The sequence below is a fragment of the Cheilinus undulatus genome, linkage group 22 (genome assembly GCF_018320785.1).
Source record: "Cheilinus undulatus linkage group 22, ASM1832078v1, whole genome shotgun sequence".
NCBI classification, from domain to species: Eukaryota; Metazoa; Chordata; class Actinopteri; order Labriformes; family Labridae; genus Cheilinus; species Cheilinus undulatus.
Genome location: NC_054886.1, coordinates 11,231,324 through 11,249,770, shown reverse-complemented (window position 1 = coordinate 11,249,770; position 18,447 = coordinate 11,231,324). Strand labels below are relative to the sequence as shown.

The 18,447-nt window shown below is 42.0% G+C and overlaps 1 protein-coding gene across 1 annotated transcript in view; it reads right to left on the bottom strand.

Annotated features, from left to right (window-relative positions):
• zanl (zonadhesin, like) overlaps positions 1 to 17,958 on the bottom strand; it is a 70,638-nt gene extending 52,680 nt beyond the window's left edge. The window contains 24 exon segments of the mRNA XM_041780108.1: positions 220 to 348; positions 450 to 598; positions 689 to 933; positions 1,095 to 1,236; positions 1,354 to 1,547; positions 1,665 to 1,757; positions 2,795 to 2,933; positions 3,046 to 3,239; positions 4,650 to 4,791; positions 5,917 to 6,055; positions 6,618 to 6,746; positions 6,848 to 6,996; positions 7,087 to 7,331; positions 7,492 to 7,633; positions 7,751 to 7,944; positions 8,037 to 8,099; positions 8,812 to 8,890; positions 8,972 to 9,069; positions 9,159 to 9,326; positions 13,457 to 13,606; positions 13,692 to 13,776; positions 14,894 to 15,159; positions 15,250 to 15,399; positions 17,898 to 17,958. Of these exon segments, the coding sequence (XP_041636042.1) occupies positions 220 to 348; positions 450 to 598; positions 689 to 933; positions 1,095 to 1,236; positions 1,354 to 1,547; positions 1,665 to 1,757; positions 2,795 to 2,933; positions 3,046 to 3,239; positions 4,650 to 4,791; positions 5,917 to 6,055; positions 6,618 to 6,746; positions 6,848 to 6,996; positions 7,087 to 7,331; positions 7,492 to 7,633; positions 7,751 to 7,944; positions 8,037 to 8,099; positions 8,812 to 8,890; positions 8,972 to 9,069; positions 9,159 to 9,326; positions 13,457 to 13,606; positions 13,692 to 13,776; positions 14,894 to 15,159; positions 15,250 to 15,399; positions 17,898 to 17,958 (3,545 nt within the window).
• Between the last annotated feature and the right edge of the window lie 489 nt (positions 17,959 to 18,447).

The window sequence follows — 18,447 nt, the reverse complement described above, 5'->3', positions numbered from 1 at the left end:
CTATCTAGCTCTGGACCAACCCTAATCGGAAGGCTAAATAAAACCTCCAAATGGAGGTGCAAAGGAAGTTCCCAAGCTGCCTCAACTGGGTTGATTCGAGGTGAAGAGTAAGGTTTGCTTTAATCCCCATCCAATGACCGGCCTTTGGATAAATTACATTTGAGCAATACTGGGAAAGTCTTTTAAAGGGATCCAGAAATACAAACGCATGCTGCTTACTCTGGATCAGTGTTCCAGCTGTGTCCGAAGTCGTTAGGGTTGTTGGTCAATGATCCATCTGGTTTACGGAAGTCATCTTTGGTGTCTCCATCATAGTTTCCACACAGTCCACAGAGTAAGTCACGATAGCTGTAAATGATAAAAATTCAGACTTGATTTCCTGGAAAAATCAGTGGAACCAAGCTGAAAACCTTGCAAGATGCTGACAAGTTGACTTAATTTTTACTCACTCTTTGATGATTTTGACGTCCATGAAGTGGTTCCCATCATAGCGAACAGTTAAACCAAAGTCTGTTGTAACTGTGTAGTGTTTTCCCGATTTGTGTACTGAGACACCAGGGGCCGGAGACACAGGCAGGTTGACATTGGTCCCATTTACCTGGATGAAAGGAACAGGAGTTAATCGGTTGTAGAATAAACGCATTTTCCATCAAAGCAATCTGTGTCCATTCCTCTCCTCATTCCTTACCTGGACGGTTCCACCTTTGAGAATTGAGATCTTCACATGACGTACATACACATGTACAGCTTTCACATAGGAGATGGTGGGCCTGTTGTAGCGGTTTTCATTGTCAGCGTGGACCTCAAAGTACTGCAGAGATGTTGTATTACAAGGTGCAGACATCAAATAGCTGCAGTTGCCCATGAAGTTGTACTTTCGTTTGTCAAAGGTGGTGTAATGGGGATCACCAGATGCTATGCAGGAAGATGTTCCTAAGGAAATAGAAAAGGAAAACTGGTTGAATTCAAAGGTTTAGTTTACACAACCTAAAGAGTCAGAGTATAACAGTTGGTGACAAGAGATCTCCAGGGACCATGCTGGCTCTTCAGAGGACAAGGTTGAGCTGAGACATGTCAGGAACAGTTTCTGTTACCTTTAGGATAGCAGCCTGAAACACCATCAACCTCCCGACACTCCTCAGTGATATCACAGGAGTTGTCAACACATTCAAAAGAGTAGTTCCCTGCACAGCGACACAGCTCTGAGCAGCCGTCTCCGTATATGATCTCCCCAGGCTGAAACAACATTCATCGAGAATCAGGACCAGTAAGGTTTTCAGAGTCTCACTGGGTTTACTCAGTAGAACCACCATTAAAATTAAAGCATGTGCAATAACAAGCAGGATGTCTGACCTCATAGTAGTTGTTGTTGTCATCCAGGCAGCCACATTGCTCCAGTGGCACACAGTGCCGTCCCTTGAAGACAAAGCCTGGTTTGCAGAAGCAGCCACTGATACAGGAGCCGGTGCAGTTGGTGGAGGGTTCCTGACAGGTGGGGATACAAGCTGGACCACAATCGATGTATTCTGCATTAGGAGGACATGGATCTGGACAGCAGAAACACAACAGCTGGTTAATGAGAATATAGAACAAAACAGGAAGATCATACAGAATTTTATGTTTTCCTGAAACCAGAAGCAAACTTTGTAAAGGACATGTCATACTTGGTGGTCTAGTGGTTGGTGGTGCTGGAGTTGATGGTTTTGGTGTAGTGGGTCTAGGAGTTGTCACAGGTGGTCTAGCAGTGGTTACTGGTGCTATAAATCAAAGATGTCAGAACATTAAACCATCCCTCATTATAGATTTAATACATTCATTCACACATAGGAAGCAAACTGCAGAGGCCTTTGTCCATTAAGCCCTTGACCACCGGCCCAAAATGTATTTCTTGTTCATTCTAGAGAGGCTGGGGACATGTAGCCCAAGTGCTTTGTGTTCAGACCTTTTTTGAAATGGCTTTTGAAAAAGCTCAACCATCTGATGGATGACAATGTTGAGGGCATCAGGCTGAGAAGGGAAGTCTTTTGGGCTAGGCTGGCCCAATGGTTTCTGAAAGAAGCAGGTATGTCTGTGTTCATTTGAAGGGCATCAGCCCCAGTGGCTTTCAACTCAAGAGGGAAAGCAGGGCTTGGCTCAGGCTGTTTTCAGCAGGAGAGAAGGGTTTTAAACAATATCCATGTCAAAGGCACTGCAATACCTCTTCAAGGGCAAGGTGCCAGGTGTTGATGGAACTTGGCCTGAGATGTCAGCAGCTCTGGACATTGTTGGACTGTCTTGGCTGACAAAACCCTTCAACATTGTGTGTAAATCTTGGTATGTATCTGTGGAGTGGCAGTGGTGGTTCCCATTTTTAAACAGGGGGACTAGATATATATATACTCCAACTCTCAGGGTATCATATTATTCAGTCTAGGGTGCTGGACAAGAGGGTCTGGCTGATGGTCAAACCTCGGTCAAAGAAGGACCAATGGACATTCAGTCCTGGCTGTGGGACTGTGGGCCAGCTCTTGTGGGCCTTCTTGAAAGAGGATTTAAGCATACTCATCCAGTCTACATGTGGTTTGTGGACTTAGGGAGGGCCTATGATTGTGTGCTGTGTGAGGGTACTGTGGTTATAGGGTTCCAGGGCTGATGTTACAAGCCAGCTGGATTGGCAGCAGGACTCTCCATTTGCCTCTGAAAGTTCTTGTTACCACATGACATTTAGACTAAAAAATGAGTTCTTAGTTTGGCTCTAAAACCTCGTTTTGTTAAATAACAACACAAAGGTTCACTCTTATGGATGGTCACATACCGATGGGATAGCATCCCAGATCTCCATTCTGGTTTTTACACTCAGTCATTGGGGGACAGTCAAAGGCTGAACACGAAACTGAGGGAGCATTACAGATGCACTTCAGCAGGCAGTCCTCAACATAGAACTCATCTCCAGGCTAAAACACACAAAAAACAAACATTTGAACTGCATATTTGTATTTTAAAAAGGCACTGAGGTATGTCAGAACAACCAGGTCTAAACCTTAACCAGGTCAGAGTCCAACCTACCTCATAGTACTGTCCGTTGTGTTTGCAGCCACAGGAACTCTGGCTAACACACTTTCCAGCACTCAGGATGTAGCCAGGGTCACACACACAGCCTTCAGAGCACGGTCCACTACAGGAGGGAGGCCTTCCTGCGCAAGTCTCCTGGCAGGGGTCTGCACAGGGCTCATAGTGACTGTTGGGGGGGCATGTTGGAGCTGAGGGAGGAAAGGAGACTAAAGTTAGTGACAAGGTTGGAAGAGAGTCAGAAGCTGAGTGCATGACCTATGCGTTTCTCAGAACTACTTCTGTGGTACAGAGCCCATAAAAGAATTTGCCCCTTGCTTGTTTTACCTGCTTATTAGTTTTAGAAATCAATCATTGTCAATATAATTTGGATTTCTGAGTCTCAAAGTTCCAGTCACTGGTTAACCAGTATTCCTGGCTACCATTACACCATGAAGACAAAAGAGCACTTCGAGCAGTTCAGAGAAAAGGTTAATGAAAAGTATAAGTCAGGAGATGAATACAAAAACATTTCTAAGGGACTGAACATGCCCCAGAGTTCAGTTACACCCATTATCAAAAAATGGAAGGAATATGGCACATGAGCAAATCTGCCTAGATCAAGGCAATTTGCAAAAACTGAGTGACAGTGCAAGGAGACTAGTGAGAGAGGCTACCAAGACATCTATGACTACTCCGAAGGAGTTACAAGCTTCTGCAGCTGAGATGGGAGAGACTTTGCATACAACAACCATTGGCCAGGTTCCTCAAGAGTCAAAGCTTTGTAGGAGAGTGGCAGAGAGAGAGCCACTGTTGAAGAAAACTCAGATTAAATATGGACCACAGTTTACCAAAAGGCATATGGGAGACCCCATGGTCAAGTGGAAGAAAGTTCTTTGGTCTGATGAGACCAAAAAGGAGCTTTTTGGCCATAAGACAAGACACCAAACACTGCACATAACCACAAACACACCATCCACACTGTGAAGCATGGTGGTGGCAGCATCATGCTGTGGGGATGCTTGTAAAGGTAGAGGGTAAATGAAATAGTTTATGACATCAAGAGGAATGTTCTGGAGGGGTCAAGTCAAAGCTCAGACCTCGATCCAATAGAGAATTTGTGGCTGGACATGAACTGAAAAAGGGCTGTTCGCGTAGGATCCTCATGTAACATGACAGAGAATAAGCAGTTTTACAAAGAAGAATGGAGTAAAATTTCAGTGTCCAGATGTGCAAGCCTGATTAAAACCCATCTACACAGACTCAGTGCTGTGATTGCAGCCAAAGATGACTCTACTTAATACTGACAAGAAGGGTTGAGTATTTGCTGTGTTTAAAAAATGGATGAAGTCACTGCAGCTTCACTCTTTGATTAGTAGGGTACTTTTTAAGGCCACAATTAAAGAAGATGCTACAGTTTTATTGTAGAAACACACCCTCTAAAGATTTCCCCTGCTGGCCATTTGAAAGTATTCGGGGTTAAGGCATTTATGCACTTACTTTGCCTTCAGGAAAATATACTTTAAGCCTTTAGATGCAGCAGTAGTTGCCACTGTGTAACTCTGCCCATGTCCCATGACTGTATTATCAGTTTTCCATCTCCTCGCTCAGTCAGTACTCACGGCAGAAGGTCTCATTCCTCCAGGATCCAATGTTGACCCCACGGTCCTGGCATTCATTGACATATGCTTCAATGGCTTCACATAATATGTTCTGGGCTCCATCCAGCTCACACAGATCAAAGACACAGTCCCTGAAGTAATTCTGGAGACAGAAACAAGATATTGTCTTAAAATCCCATGACAGCATGCATTAACGTTACAGGCTTCAGTCTTTCATGGTTTACACCAGCAAGAGCATGTTTGTCTATTACTGAGTCACCCAATGTAATTTATAAAGACCTGTGGTTTTTAGCAAGACCTGAGAAGAGATCAGGGAATCTTCTTATCTATCAATCTACCTATCAAAATCTGTATCAGACAAACTCCCTTAGTCATTTATGAATTTTGATTTGGGGTTTAGATAGGGTTGTGAACTAAGGATCAAACCCAACAACCCCTTACTTTTGGTAAGTCTTTGATTGGTAAGTAGACCTCCAGAATGACTCTGCAAGAATAAAGGTTACAAGTCCTTACCTGTGCATTAGACACCATGTCTGATCAATTTTTTTTAAAGCACTTGCCACTGATTTGAAAGAGACAGCCATGATATACCTTTCCACTCTGCCAGCATGTCCATTTGAGCCCCATATGGTTTATATGCAGGTTGAAATATGGGTCCCAGGTGGGCATGCTTGCCAGTTCCAAGTTGGTCCCATAAATGTGTGCTTTAAGTGGTATCAACCCAAATGGGACCCATATAGGCCCCATCTCAAGAGATCCTAGGTAGATCCTACGTAAGGTCTACAGGGGCAATCACAAGTGGAACCTGTGGACAAGCCCACAAGGGATGAACATTGCTGCTCAAATATGAACCTTTATGGGGCCACATGGACATACCTTGGCATTGTTTACACAAAGTTTTATCAACGAAGTGGAGTGTCTTTTATGGAAAAACCTTGATAAACTGACCCAACATCATATCCTTTCAGTTCAAACTATATCCTGGATATTTAGGAGTTAGGGGTTTCTTTATAAGCACTACAGGCCAAGTCCCATGTCACCAGTTTTTGAAGGACTGAAGGAAACTGGAGACTGCATGAGGCTGAAATTGGATGTTGGATGACAACAAGGCATAAGTAGCAAGAGGACAAAATCAACCTAGACTTACTGTTGGTACACAAAGGAATGGAAGAGGGATGGGTTTGGGACTATGAGTCATAATAAAAGGATTCAGTTGTGTGTATCTTGTAATTATAAGGCTATAATGAAGTGGTATTAAGTGACTTACATTGGGGTTGACTTTGGGGTGGCACACAGCAAAAGGACCCGTTTTGTCCAGAAGAATGCCACAGTATCCAGAGCTTTCATACAGGTCCTGTTCGTCGTCATTACAATCAGGGATGGTGGTGTTCGGTTTCTTGTTACACCTGCCAACAAAGATTAACAGTCAAAGAAGCTCTGTATCAGGAAGTCAGTCAAATTTATCTCTGGTTATTGATGATGGGCTCAAACTGGGAGAAGGCCCCAGACTCTATCTGGAACTCTACGGAGGGACTTGGAAAACTTGACATTTTCAATTGCTGGAGAGAGGAGCATCTGGAATACCTGGTTGAGAATGTAACAGCATCTCTGGTGACTGTAAGAGGTCGGTTGGATGTTTTAACAGGATTCTGGCTGAACCAGCCATCCCATTCCATCTGCTCAGCAACATTTTTTTGGCTGTCCTTAGATTCAGAGAAATTCTAGGCAAAAGAGGATACATAATCCATCTATCTAGCTCGGGACCAACCCCCATCGGAAGGCTAAATAAAACCTCCAAATGGCGGTGCATAGGAAGATCACAAGCTTCCTCAACCGGGTTGATTCGAGGTGAAAAGCAAGGTTTGCTTCAATCCCCATCCAATGACCCAGCCGTTTGATAAATTACATTTGAGCAATACTGGGAAAGTCATTTAGAGGGATCCAGAAATACAAACGCATGCTGCTTACTCAGGATCAGTGTTCCAGCTGTGTCCGAAGTCATTGGGGTTGTTGGTCAATGATCCATCTGGTTTACGGAAGTCGTCTTTGGTGTCTCCATCATAGTTTCCACACAGTCCACAGAGTAAGTCATGATAGCTGTAAATGATAAAAATTCAGACTTGAGATCTTGGAAAAATCAGTGGAACCAAGTTGAAAACCTTGCAAGATGCTGACAAGTTGACTTAATTTTTACTCACTCTTTGATGATTTTGACATCCATGAAGTGGTTCCCATCATAGCGAACAGTTAAACCAAAATCTGTTGTAACTGTGTAGTGCTTTCCGGATTTGTGTACTGAGACACCAGGGGCTGGAGACACAGGCAGGTTGACATTGGTCCCATTCACCTGGATAAGAAAACCAGGAGTTAATCGGTTGTAAAATAAACGCATTTTCCATCAAAGCAATCTGTGTCCATTCCTCTCCTCATTCCTTACCTGGACGGTTCCACCTTTGAGAATTGAGATCTTCACATGACGTACATACACATGTACGGCTTTCACATAGGAGATGGTGGGCCTGTTGTAGCGGTTTTCATTGTCAGCATGGACCTCAAAGTACTGCAGAGATGTTGTATTACAAGGTGCAGACATCAAATAGCTGCAGTTGCCCATGAAGTTGTACTTTCGTTTGTCAAAGGTGGTGTAATGGGGATCACCAGATGCTATGCAGGAAGATGTTCCTAAAGGAAATAGAAAAGGAAAACTGGTTGAATTCAAAGGTTTAGTTTACACAACCTAAAGAGTCAGAATATAACAGTTGGTGACAAGAGATCTCCAGGGACCATGCTGGCCTCAGAGGACAAGGTTGAGCTGAGACATGTCAGGAACAGTTTCTGTTACCTTTAGGATAGCAGCCTGAAACACCATCAACCTCCCGACACTCCTCAGTGATATCACAGGAGTTGTCAACACATTCAAAAGAGTAGTTCCCTGCACAGCGACACAGCTCTGAGCAGCCGTCTCCGTATATGATCTCCCCAGGCTGAAACAACATTCATCGAGAATCAGGACCAGTAAGGTTTTCAGAGTCTCACTGGGTTTACTCAGTAAAACCACCATTAAAAGTAAAGCATGTGCAATAACAAGCAGGATGTCTGACCTCATAGTAGTTGTTGTTGTCATCCAGGCAGCCACACTGCTCCAGTGGCACACAGTGCCGTCCCCTGAAGACAAAGCCTGGTTTGCAGAAGCAGCCACTGATACAGGAGCCGGTGCAGTTGGTGGAGGGTTCCTGACAGGTGGGGATACAAGCTGGACCACAATCGATGTATTCTGCATTAGGAGGACATGGATCTGGACAGCAGAAACACAACAGCTGGTTAATGGGAATATAGAACAAAACAGGAAGAGCACCAGAACCCAATTTTGACAATGGCATGACATACTTGGTGTTGTAGTAGTGACTGGTTTTGGAGTTGTCACAGGTGGTCGAGGAGTTGTTGGTGGTGCTTGAAATAAAAAATAACAGTTTGACCATGAGACAACCTATGGCTGACACATTTCAAACATGTTTAAAAACATTTCACTTATATTAAAACTAACATCTAGGTTGTCCTCCCAGATGGACCCACAGTTGTTACCTGGTGGTTTAGGAGTTGTTTGTGTTGCTGTAGATATAAAAACAGTTCAAACCTGAAACCATCATCATTGGCAAAGCATTAACTTACATCTGATAAAGAGGAAAGTAGCTTTGATTAACCCTCCCCATCCACCATGTCCATCTGGGCCCCACATGGGTTACATATGGTCTGCAATATAGACCTATGTGGGCTTGTGTTCAGGTTTCATGTCGGCTCTACACATGTGGAGTTCGGGTGGTAAACCTCATGAGACCCATATTGGCCAGATCTTGAGGGATGCCAGGTAGATCCTACCAGAATTAATCACAGGTGGGGCCAACATGGACGAGCCCACATGGGACAAATATTGCAACATATACAGAACTCATATGGGGCCCACACTGACATGCTGGCTCAGTGGTGGCTCGCTGATTGGTAGAGCCACCTTATGTGGCTACTTCCTGTTAGACAACTACCCCACCAAATGAAGTTTTTTTAGTGCTTGGTGGGTAAATGGTGACCTTACTTTGGTAACTTCAACACAGTTAATTCTTTGGGTTTCTACAAAAGCATTATAATCCAGCCTTAGGTCAGTCTTTACCTTCACAGGTTGAGATGCAGACATCATCAACAGCGATATCTGTGAGTGGAGTTTCACCAAAGGTCCCAACAATGGCAAACTGAAACAGGACAATAAAGTTTTTTATTTTTCAGGCTCATTCTTAATCATAAACACAGACACTCAGGTATCCAGTGCTTACCTTAACAGCAGCAGATCCCTGATAGCGGGCCGTGGCAGGTTTCCATCCTTCACCCATGTTCCCTCTAACGTTAAAGAGAGCAGGTCCAAGAACTCCACCTTGGAAATGGAAGAATGAAATTAAGTCAAACAAAAAAAAATGTTGGCTGAGAGTCTTTATCAGCGGAGATATTTATCTGTTTTCTTACTGGTATCAATGGTATGAACGCTGATGGCCATGTTCTTACTGGTACCATACAAGGTGTAGTGGAAGGTGAGGTCCAGACACCCGGAGGCCGGAGTTACAAGAGGACTGATGATCTTAGACTTTTCACCAGAGTTACCCCACTGGGAGTCCATCAACATGTAGTAGCCAACTGAAAATGCAATACTCAAAATGAACCTCTATTTTAAGTTTTGATAAAGGAAAACTTCATAAATAATCACAATACTGATGATTTACAGTAACTTTGTATTAGCTAAATTAGCATGCATAAACTGAAGACCAACAAATTGTTAGCTAAGATATTGTTGATATTTTTTTCTGAAGTGAAAATTTATCTTTGATGTCAGACATCTGACTTTGCAGTGTATATCCGGCATTTATGTTAAAATATTAACTTAGATATTATTATGGATCTTACTTAAATAACTACTATAGCACTATTCAAGATGTTGCTTGTCTTCATGTTTACAAAGGAGGGCATTTTGCTCTGATTGCAAACAGAAATAATCCATTACTCTCTTCCAAAGTTGGGGGTAATGCGTTACAAAGTAATCAGTGAGAGTACTCAGATTACTTTTTGGAGTAACGATTGACATAACGTGTTAGTTTTACAATTCAAGTAATCCCGTTATTAGTTACATTTTCATAAAAGTAATCCGTTACTGAAAGAAAAATCCCAAATTTCCTCTCTCTTCCATGGCTTCAAAAAGAGAGAGAGGAATAAAAGAAGCGCCTTGTAGCATCTGCTCTGTTTGTCCTTCTCTCTTCCTGTAGTCCTGTTGGCATGTTGGCACGTAGCGCCATGCCAGCACAAAGTAAACATTCTGTGCCATTACACGCGCATTGTTAGCTTGTTGAGAGAAAGATTACAGAGAGGACAGCAGGCCACTGTGGAGTTATCCCCATTATGATGGATTTTTCAATGAAAGGGACAAGAACAGCATCCTGGTGAAACGTAAGTTTAAAAGCTCAGTTTGCTTTCTTTGAATCAGCTGTTTCAATTACGCGCGGTTTAAGCACAGCATTTGGGTGATTCTGTCTGCCTCTGCTCAGTTTGTTGTCAGATTGTGTGCATGTTAAAGAGCTGTCTGTTAGCGGTGTTCTCAGGCTGCAGAGATACATATTTTGGGCTGTAAATTACGCTGTTCATTGGCATTAGAGTCTGCACATTTGAATGCAGACGTGTGGTCATTATCTGTTGTTTTTACAACCACCGAGTGGAACGAGTGGCTAAAGGGTTTTAATATTTACTAATGCAAAATTACTCTAACGAGTTACTTTAGAAGCAGATAACACAGTAACGTAACAAATTACTTTTCTCAGTATGTAACGCAGGAATCCAACGAGTTAGTTTCAAAAATAATAATACATTTTTTATTTATAAAGCGCTTTTCATAAAACTCAAAGACACTGTACAATGCAGAAAAACAATGCGGAACACTTATAAATGAACAATAAAAGTAGATAAAGTCCACATAAACAGTTTTGAATGTGTGTTGGGAGTGAGTTCCAGAGGGAGGGGGTTGCGATGGAGAAAGCTCTGTGCCCCCAGGTTCGGTACTTGGTTGTAGATGGTGGGGAGAGGAGGTTGGAGTTAGAGGAGCGGAGGGTATGGGTAGGAATGTGATGGTGGAGGAGGTCAATAAGGTAAGGGGTGGCCTGTTGGTTTAGGCCTTTATAGGTGAGGAGGAGGATCTTAAATTGAATACGGAAGGGGATGGGGAGCCAGTGGAGTTCTTGAAGCACAGGGTGTGGGTGAGGAGGCGTGCTGCAGAGTTCTGAATGTGCTGAAGTTTATTGAGGATTTTGGAGGATGTGCCAAATAGAATGCTGTTACAGTAGTCAAGTCGGGATGTTATGAATGCATGGATTAAAGTTTCAGCTGCAGAGAAGGAGAGTAGTGGACAGATGCGGGCTATGTTTTTTAAGTGGAAGAAGGCCATTTTGGTGATTTGTGTAACATGCTGTTGAAATGTGAGTTGGGGATCAAAAATAATACCAAGGTTGCAAATCTGAGGGGAGGGGGATAGGGTGGATGAGTCAATGTGTAAGTTAAAGTTTTTGGCAGATTTGGTGAGGGATTTTGGGCCAATGATCATTCAGATTTACTGTAGTTAAGTGAGAGGAAGTTGTTGAACATCCAGGTTTTTATGGCAGTGAGGCAGTTGTTCAAAGTGAAGTATCTGTGTATCTGTGGTGATGGAGGTGGTGGAGATATTTAGTTTTGTCATCAGCATAACAATGAAAATGGAGACCGTGGTTATGCAGGATATGGCCAAGGGGTAACAGGTATATAATGAATAGGAGAGGACCAAGCACCGAACCCTGGGGGATGCCCTGCACCCAACACTCTTGTCTTCCAGATTTGCTGATTGTATTAAGGCAATGAATATAACAAATCACTTTTGATAAAACATCATTATAACATTCTATGTTTTGGTTAAGGTACGTTGCATTATGCTGTATGCTGCAATATGGTACATTGCGTTACAGCGGTGGTTCCCAAACTTTTCACAGCCCGTACCCCCTACTCTCACGTGCTTATAGCAGCTAGAAAAAGAAAAGTGTCTGTAAGCCTGCCGCCTTCCCCACCTCCCACATTTCACATGCATAACATACAAAAAAAAATCTCTTAAAGTGAAATATTTCTCACAAAATAGATTTATTTACCAGCATTTTCAGTGAGCAACACCAGTTCACATTTGAAAAAAGAAATTAAGATTTCTAGAACATATTCAGTTATGAACTTGAAACTGTTAAATACAAACTCACCACAACTTTAATGAGAAAGGTGTCTGACTGAACATACGTTACTATAAGAATCTTGGACAATTCAGGACAGATTTCCTTCTCCAAGATGCCTCATGAATCCAGCCTCCAGCCTTTCTGCCAACACTTCAGGCCTTTATCAAAGCTCACAATACAAACATCTGCCAGTTTGAACTTTAACTACTGGAACAACTGGTTGAAACCTGACAGGTTTTCAAGGGCCAGCATACATAATAAATAATAAAAAATAATATACAAATTAAATCTAAAAAATTAAAAATAAAAGTGAATTATTTTTATGTGATTTAATAATTTTTTGTTTTCAAATCGTATTTTTATTTTTATTTTCACGTACCCCCTACATCACTATGCATACCCCTGGGGGTACAAGTACCCCAGTGAGTGGGAATCACTGCGTTACGGTAAGATGCGTTAGAGTACAATGTGTTATGGTACATTGTGTTTCGTGTATTATGTCACATGCATTGTGTTACATACATTGCGTGACAGTAAGTTGCATTGCATTGGGGTACATTGCATTACAGTACATTGCCTTACGATACAATGCATTACGGTAAGATGCGTTAGAGAACAGTGTGTAATGGTATGTTGTGCTATGTGCATTGTGTCATGTACGCTGCATCACAGTACGTTGAGTCACCGTATGTTGTGTCATGGCACGCTGCGTCACGGTATGCTGCGTCTAGGTATGCTGCATCACGGTACATTGTGTTACATACATTTAGGTATGATGCCATACAATATTATAGCATACAATATGGCAAAATGAGCTAAATTTCGATACGTTATATTATGTGACAAAATATATTATACAATAAATACCATACAACACCATACAACAAGTTGTTGTGGAATTATATAGAGAATTTAAGATTAGATATAAGGTTTAAAATGATGACATCATCTTCAAAGGAAAGAGAAGAATGTTTCATAAGTTTTAAAGACATCTTCAAAGGCAGGGGACAGAGTGTTGGTGAAGCTGGGGGGGTTGAAGATTTTTCCTCTTCATTGCTACCAAACAGCAGGCCATTGTTGGCAAAAGTGGCCAACAAAGGACAGTCAACATAAGGTTGAGATTCTTGAATAAATGTATTCTAGTGATAAAGATCTCCAACTGTTTTTGTTAAAGAAAGACACAATCAGCATAATTAAGGGCAAAGGCTGATGTGACTACAAGCCAGTATGTTATAGGTGTTTTTTTATTCAGGAGGCTTAAGACTAGCCTTCACTCCGTCTCTTTGTCTGTTTCTAGGTCTAAAGTAATTTTGTGGCAGCCTTATCATCATGGTGATTGACATGGATTGGACTCAAAAGACAGCTTCAGTACCCAAACGGACATCACCCAGACTTCATCCAATACTTTCCTTGGTCAATGAATCCAACAGAACATGTATCATAGTGTTAGTTCAGGACAAATTTCTCTTAAGGGAGTATAAAAATAGGAATAATCTATTGTGTGATATCATAAGTATTTCAAGAAGAACCACTCACATCCAGGCTTGGAGAAGTCATCTTCAGGACCAGTGCCATCAGTATCAGTTGGCCCATTCCACATTTCAAATCCATACATTTCGTCATTGTCGTTTTCAACAGTCCATCCACAAAGGACATAATCATCATAATTGCAGCTAGTAATACAGGCTGTGGATTAAAAATTCAGACAATCAGTGATAAACCAATGCTTGTTCATGTAAGTATATGTGAGTGTAGATGGGTGTAAACTCACTGTCACAGGGTCCATCAGTAATCACAATGTTGTCTAGAGATGTGTCACAGGAAGGTGTAGAGCCTCTCTGAGCCTCAAACACAATCTGCAGAGGAAAAGAGACATAAATAACACTTAAAATAAAGCAGACACCACACTACATTAGTGTATGACCAAAGTTTAAGATGTTTTCGGTTCAATCAGCTTTATTTGTTCCAGATATTGACATATAGCATGAGTTCAGGCAGGCCACAGAGTCAAGAGCTGCCCTAATTGAGATCAGCAGATCTCACACAGGCCCTCATCATGTAACAGCCAGCTGATTAGCTTCTAAGCTCACAACTGGCTGATCACACTCATGCTGTCATATAAACTGCTCTAGTCTTGCTACATCACGCTGCTCCTTCTGCAAGCTGCTTTTTGCATCTCTCCTCCACTCCAGCTCCGCCTTTAGTTTGCTTGTAACTTAATAAGGGTCATTCTGTTGTTGCTGTTGAAGCCTGCTCTGCTCTGGGTTTTTGCTGCTCGTCTCCCTGCCCCAGGCTTTCCACATAGGTACAGGAAGAGTAGGTACCTCTTAGAACAGCCACACTGCCAAATATAAATGACTGAAGAAAGTGCCGTTTATAACTGGTAAGGAAGAAAAGTATTTATAGCTACAAGTCATGTGTGTTTCTTGACAAAGGGGTTCTAACTGAGCTATGAACAGACATGCTTTATTTGTCATTGACACGGACACGCTTGATGCTATGCCAAAGGTTGCTACATAAAGAAGCATGACCTGCTGTGGGATCTGCTGCTTGTATAGTAAGCGTCCTAGATTATGTTAATAAAGGAAACTGCCCTCATTCGTCATTCCTTTAGCTACACACATGACTACATAATGGACTGATCACCAGTCGGCCAGATCAGGTCAGGAATAGGAGCATACGCCAGGTTGCCAACTTCCCTGGATCAACCTTGGTCCTGTACTTCTCTGGCCTTTTGAGGGCCATCCTCCAGGCCTGCCCCAGGCCAATAACCAATCTCTCCAGGTATCCTTTCAGCTGACCAGATGGGACGATACCTGGTGACACCTGGTGTAACTCTTGTGTCCAGCAGTTGTCCCTTCCCTTCCCTGCTGTCCTGAGCATGTCAGCATAAGATGCACACTTGATATTTGAAACCACAAAGTCTTCATGTCCCAACAGCTGACCTCTTAGACCTTCAGCAACAACACTTACCACAACATTTTCATCACTGGGTTTTGACACTGTGATTTCACCAAGCAGCCAGGATGGGCTCTGGGGTCCGATCTTGTTGAAGACCTCGTCATCTCCACTAGACCTCTTTGCCAGAACCTTGAAAACATTGTTAAGGGTTGCTCCATACATGTAGTAATGAAAACGGACACAGATCTGACTGGATGATGAGGAGATGGTCGGGCTCAACAGACGAGCCTTCTTTCCATATGACACGCTATCGCCCTCGTGGTAGATGTAGTATCCCGCTGCAAACAGACACATTGGTTTACTATGGGTCAGCCACGAGGAGTTAGCAATAAGATATGTGAAAATCTAATAAAGTATTCAAGACTGACCTCCATCAGGATAGTCTCCAGGAGGGCCGGTATCTGGTGTCGAGGTTTCTCCTTGTTGTCTGATCCATTCGCCATCATCTGTCTCATCCTGAATGAAGCTACAAAACTTGTTGCTGTTCTCATTAAAGTCACAGGACGCTAGGACTGTTGCTAGAGAAACAGAAACAGGAGACGTCACTGTGAATAAACCACTGTTAAGGGGAGGATGCCGAGTCTTACAGCCCATTGGTTGGCTTGGCTCCTTTCCAGTCTGTTCCTTCTGGACATGATCATGTTTTAAGTCTAAAGCTTTTCTTTTAAGTAGTTAATTTAGTTGGACTGTTTAGGGTAAGGTTACAGAGTACTGTGACGCATTACATGGCTGGTCAACACTTTATCCAGCATTGTTTATTTGGCCATAGCCCTGTTTTTGGTCTCCAGCTGTTCTAGTTAAAGGGTACCAAGCCCTACAGCCTTCGGGTGGCTTGCTTGGTGTATTTCAATCTTCTGTCTTTTTGGACATCTTCCCGGTTTTGGTCTCTTGCTTTCCCTTAAGGTTAGTTCTTCTCTGAAGCCAAGTTCTATGGCCCATCGCATGGTTGTTTGGCTACTTTTCAGCTGTTGCTGTTGCTCTGTTCGGTTTTAGACCTTCTTTAGGTCCCTTTTTTCCATCTGTAAAAATAGGCAGTTGCCTAGGACCCATTCTTGGGGCCTCAAGATCATTATAGATGTGCATCGTATCTGAACGTTAAATCTATAATGACTTCAAATGAATAAGACATGTATTTTTGAGTGCAAAGAGGGGTTATTAGTGTAAAAAATAGTATGAAAATACATTTTGACTATCCCAATAGTACCTCTGGGGGACTGGGGGTCTCAGCCCCTTAAAAATCCCCCAAGTGTCTTTATATCAATTTAATTATAGCACGGTAAATCCCTATAGACAGACTGAAACTCTTAACTGGTGGATTACGGTGTGGTAAAATGGCATGGAATGTTTTTTAAGCTTTAATGGCATCATCTTCAAAGAAAAGGATGCAATGTTGGAGCATTTTCCCTCAAGTGTTGGCCAAACAGTAGTCCATAGTTGGCAACTTTTAGAAAAGTGGGTGAAACTGCCTCTCTCCTTGTCGGTTCCACCCACTTTTTCAATGGTTGCCAACAAAGGACACTCAACATAAGTTAAAGATTTTAGGGCTTTTTCCCTCCATTTTTGCTAGTAGGCCATTCCAATCAAAGAACAGTCAACATAAGGGGCAGACAGTTGGTGTATAGGGCTAGTCGTATTTGGGTTAAAACTACTAGGACTGTCTACTTAAACAGGACAGGACCTAGACTAGCCTTCGCGCAAAGGCAAAACGGAATGTTTTATGGACTTCCATAGTGTTGTAGAACTCCAGAACGGTCTTGGTCTTGAGACTGGTCTCAAGACCACATTTTGAATGTCTTGGTCTTGTCTTGGACTTGAGAGCATTTTTACTTGGTCTTGTCTTGTTCTCGGACTGGCTGGACTTGGAATGTTCCATCAAGACTGGTCGAGACCAGCACTGATCTGCTATTCTTCGACTTCATTTATGTGATAAGGAGGGGCACTTGCTGTAACAACAAATAGCTACACCTGCAAAAACTCAGACATCAGTCCATCTTATTTCCAGTCAAAAATACCTCTAAACACTTACTTTAGGCCTCATTCACCTGACAAATGTAGATAAACATCTCATTTTCAGATATTTAAAATAATACCAGACTTGTCAGTGGCTTTTAAATACATACAAGGATTTATTTTTTACAAGAAGTTAGTTGCAGAAATGTACAAAAATTGGAGATTTTTGCATAGTGTGCTTTGAAAGAGTTGAAGACACCTTGGTTTTATCTGTCAAATTTATTATAAAGAAAATTACAATTAAAAACTAAAAAAGAGAGAATACCCTTTAACTGTTCAACCTTGTCATGTTTTTTTTAAATTTGATATTTTGGTCTTGGTCGTGTCTCGGTTTGTCTTGGTCTCAGTCTTGCCCCAAAAAGTCTTGGTCTTGTCTTGGTCTTGGTGCACTCTGGTCTCAGGCAAGTCTTAGTTTCGGATAATGTGGTCTTGAGTACAACAGTAGGCTGCCATGACTTCAACTTTAAAGGTAAGGACAGTATGTTTTATGAACTTTGATGACATCATCTTGAAAGGGACAGGATGTTTATTTTGGAAAAGTGGGTTGAACTGGCGAGGAGTGAGGGTACCCTAACCCGTTAGAAGAGATCTGGTACAGTGTTTTTTAGGTAACTAGACGTTCTGAAACTGCTGTCAATTATCAGCTCTATCTTGTAGAAGAAGTTCATGAACATTCTTCCTATTTGTAGACAAGAGATGTTTACTTTGTTTTTGTATTCTGATGCTGAATTTTCCATCTGTGGATTGGAGACCTTGGAAAGTGGTTTTATCACTCATGTGAGTGCTGATATTCCTGGTTTTAACTGTGTGAAAATGTTTGTTGGTTGTGTTTGTGACGATAAGGAGCAGTAAAGAGTTAAAGTCCACATCCGTCCCAAGGACAGACCCTGGATCACATGAGCTGCTGTGATGAGTCCTTCTAAATTTAAATATGATGTGTTATGCAGTTTAATCTGCATGTTTAAGAAGACCGTAAAAATTTATGGGATCATTAAATCAAACTCACCATCGTCTCTCTTGGTTTTCTGCAGCCTGTAAAAGACATTAAAACAAACATTAAGGGCCATGTTTGGAGGAGGTTTGATTGTCACAGAACAGAAAACCATTTAAGGATAAGCTCGTGAGCGTGGTGTGATTATGTAATTGTATGAAGGAAGTAATCCAAACATTTAGCTCCAATTAATAACAGTGTAATTTCCTCTCGGTTATTGAAAAAAACAAACAATGGTTGACCTGATAAGGTGGCTACTTACCGACTGATTTTAGACCCAGTGTCAACACCCCAAAACAATACAATATGAGGCTTCTTACTACTGATTATTTGTCCTCATAATCTTTAAGTTAATGTCATCGATAAAATCATTTTACTGCCACAAATCCAGCCAATGATGTCCATCAGCCTCCATGTTTGTTTTAGTGGCTTTAGTTTTTGTTGAACTGGTTGTACAAATTCTCACAACACACCTATACTAGCCTCGGTCACTGTTTTGAAACCACAGCTCCGGTGTGCAGCCAGCCTCAGGAATCAACAAGCTGTTTTCCAATCACTATTTAAA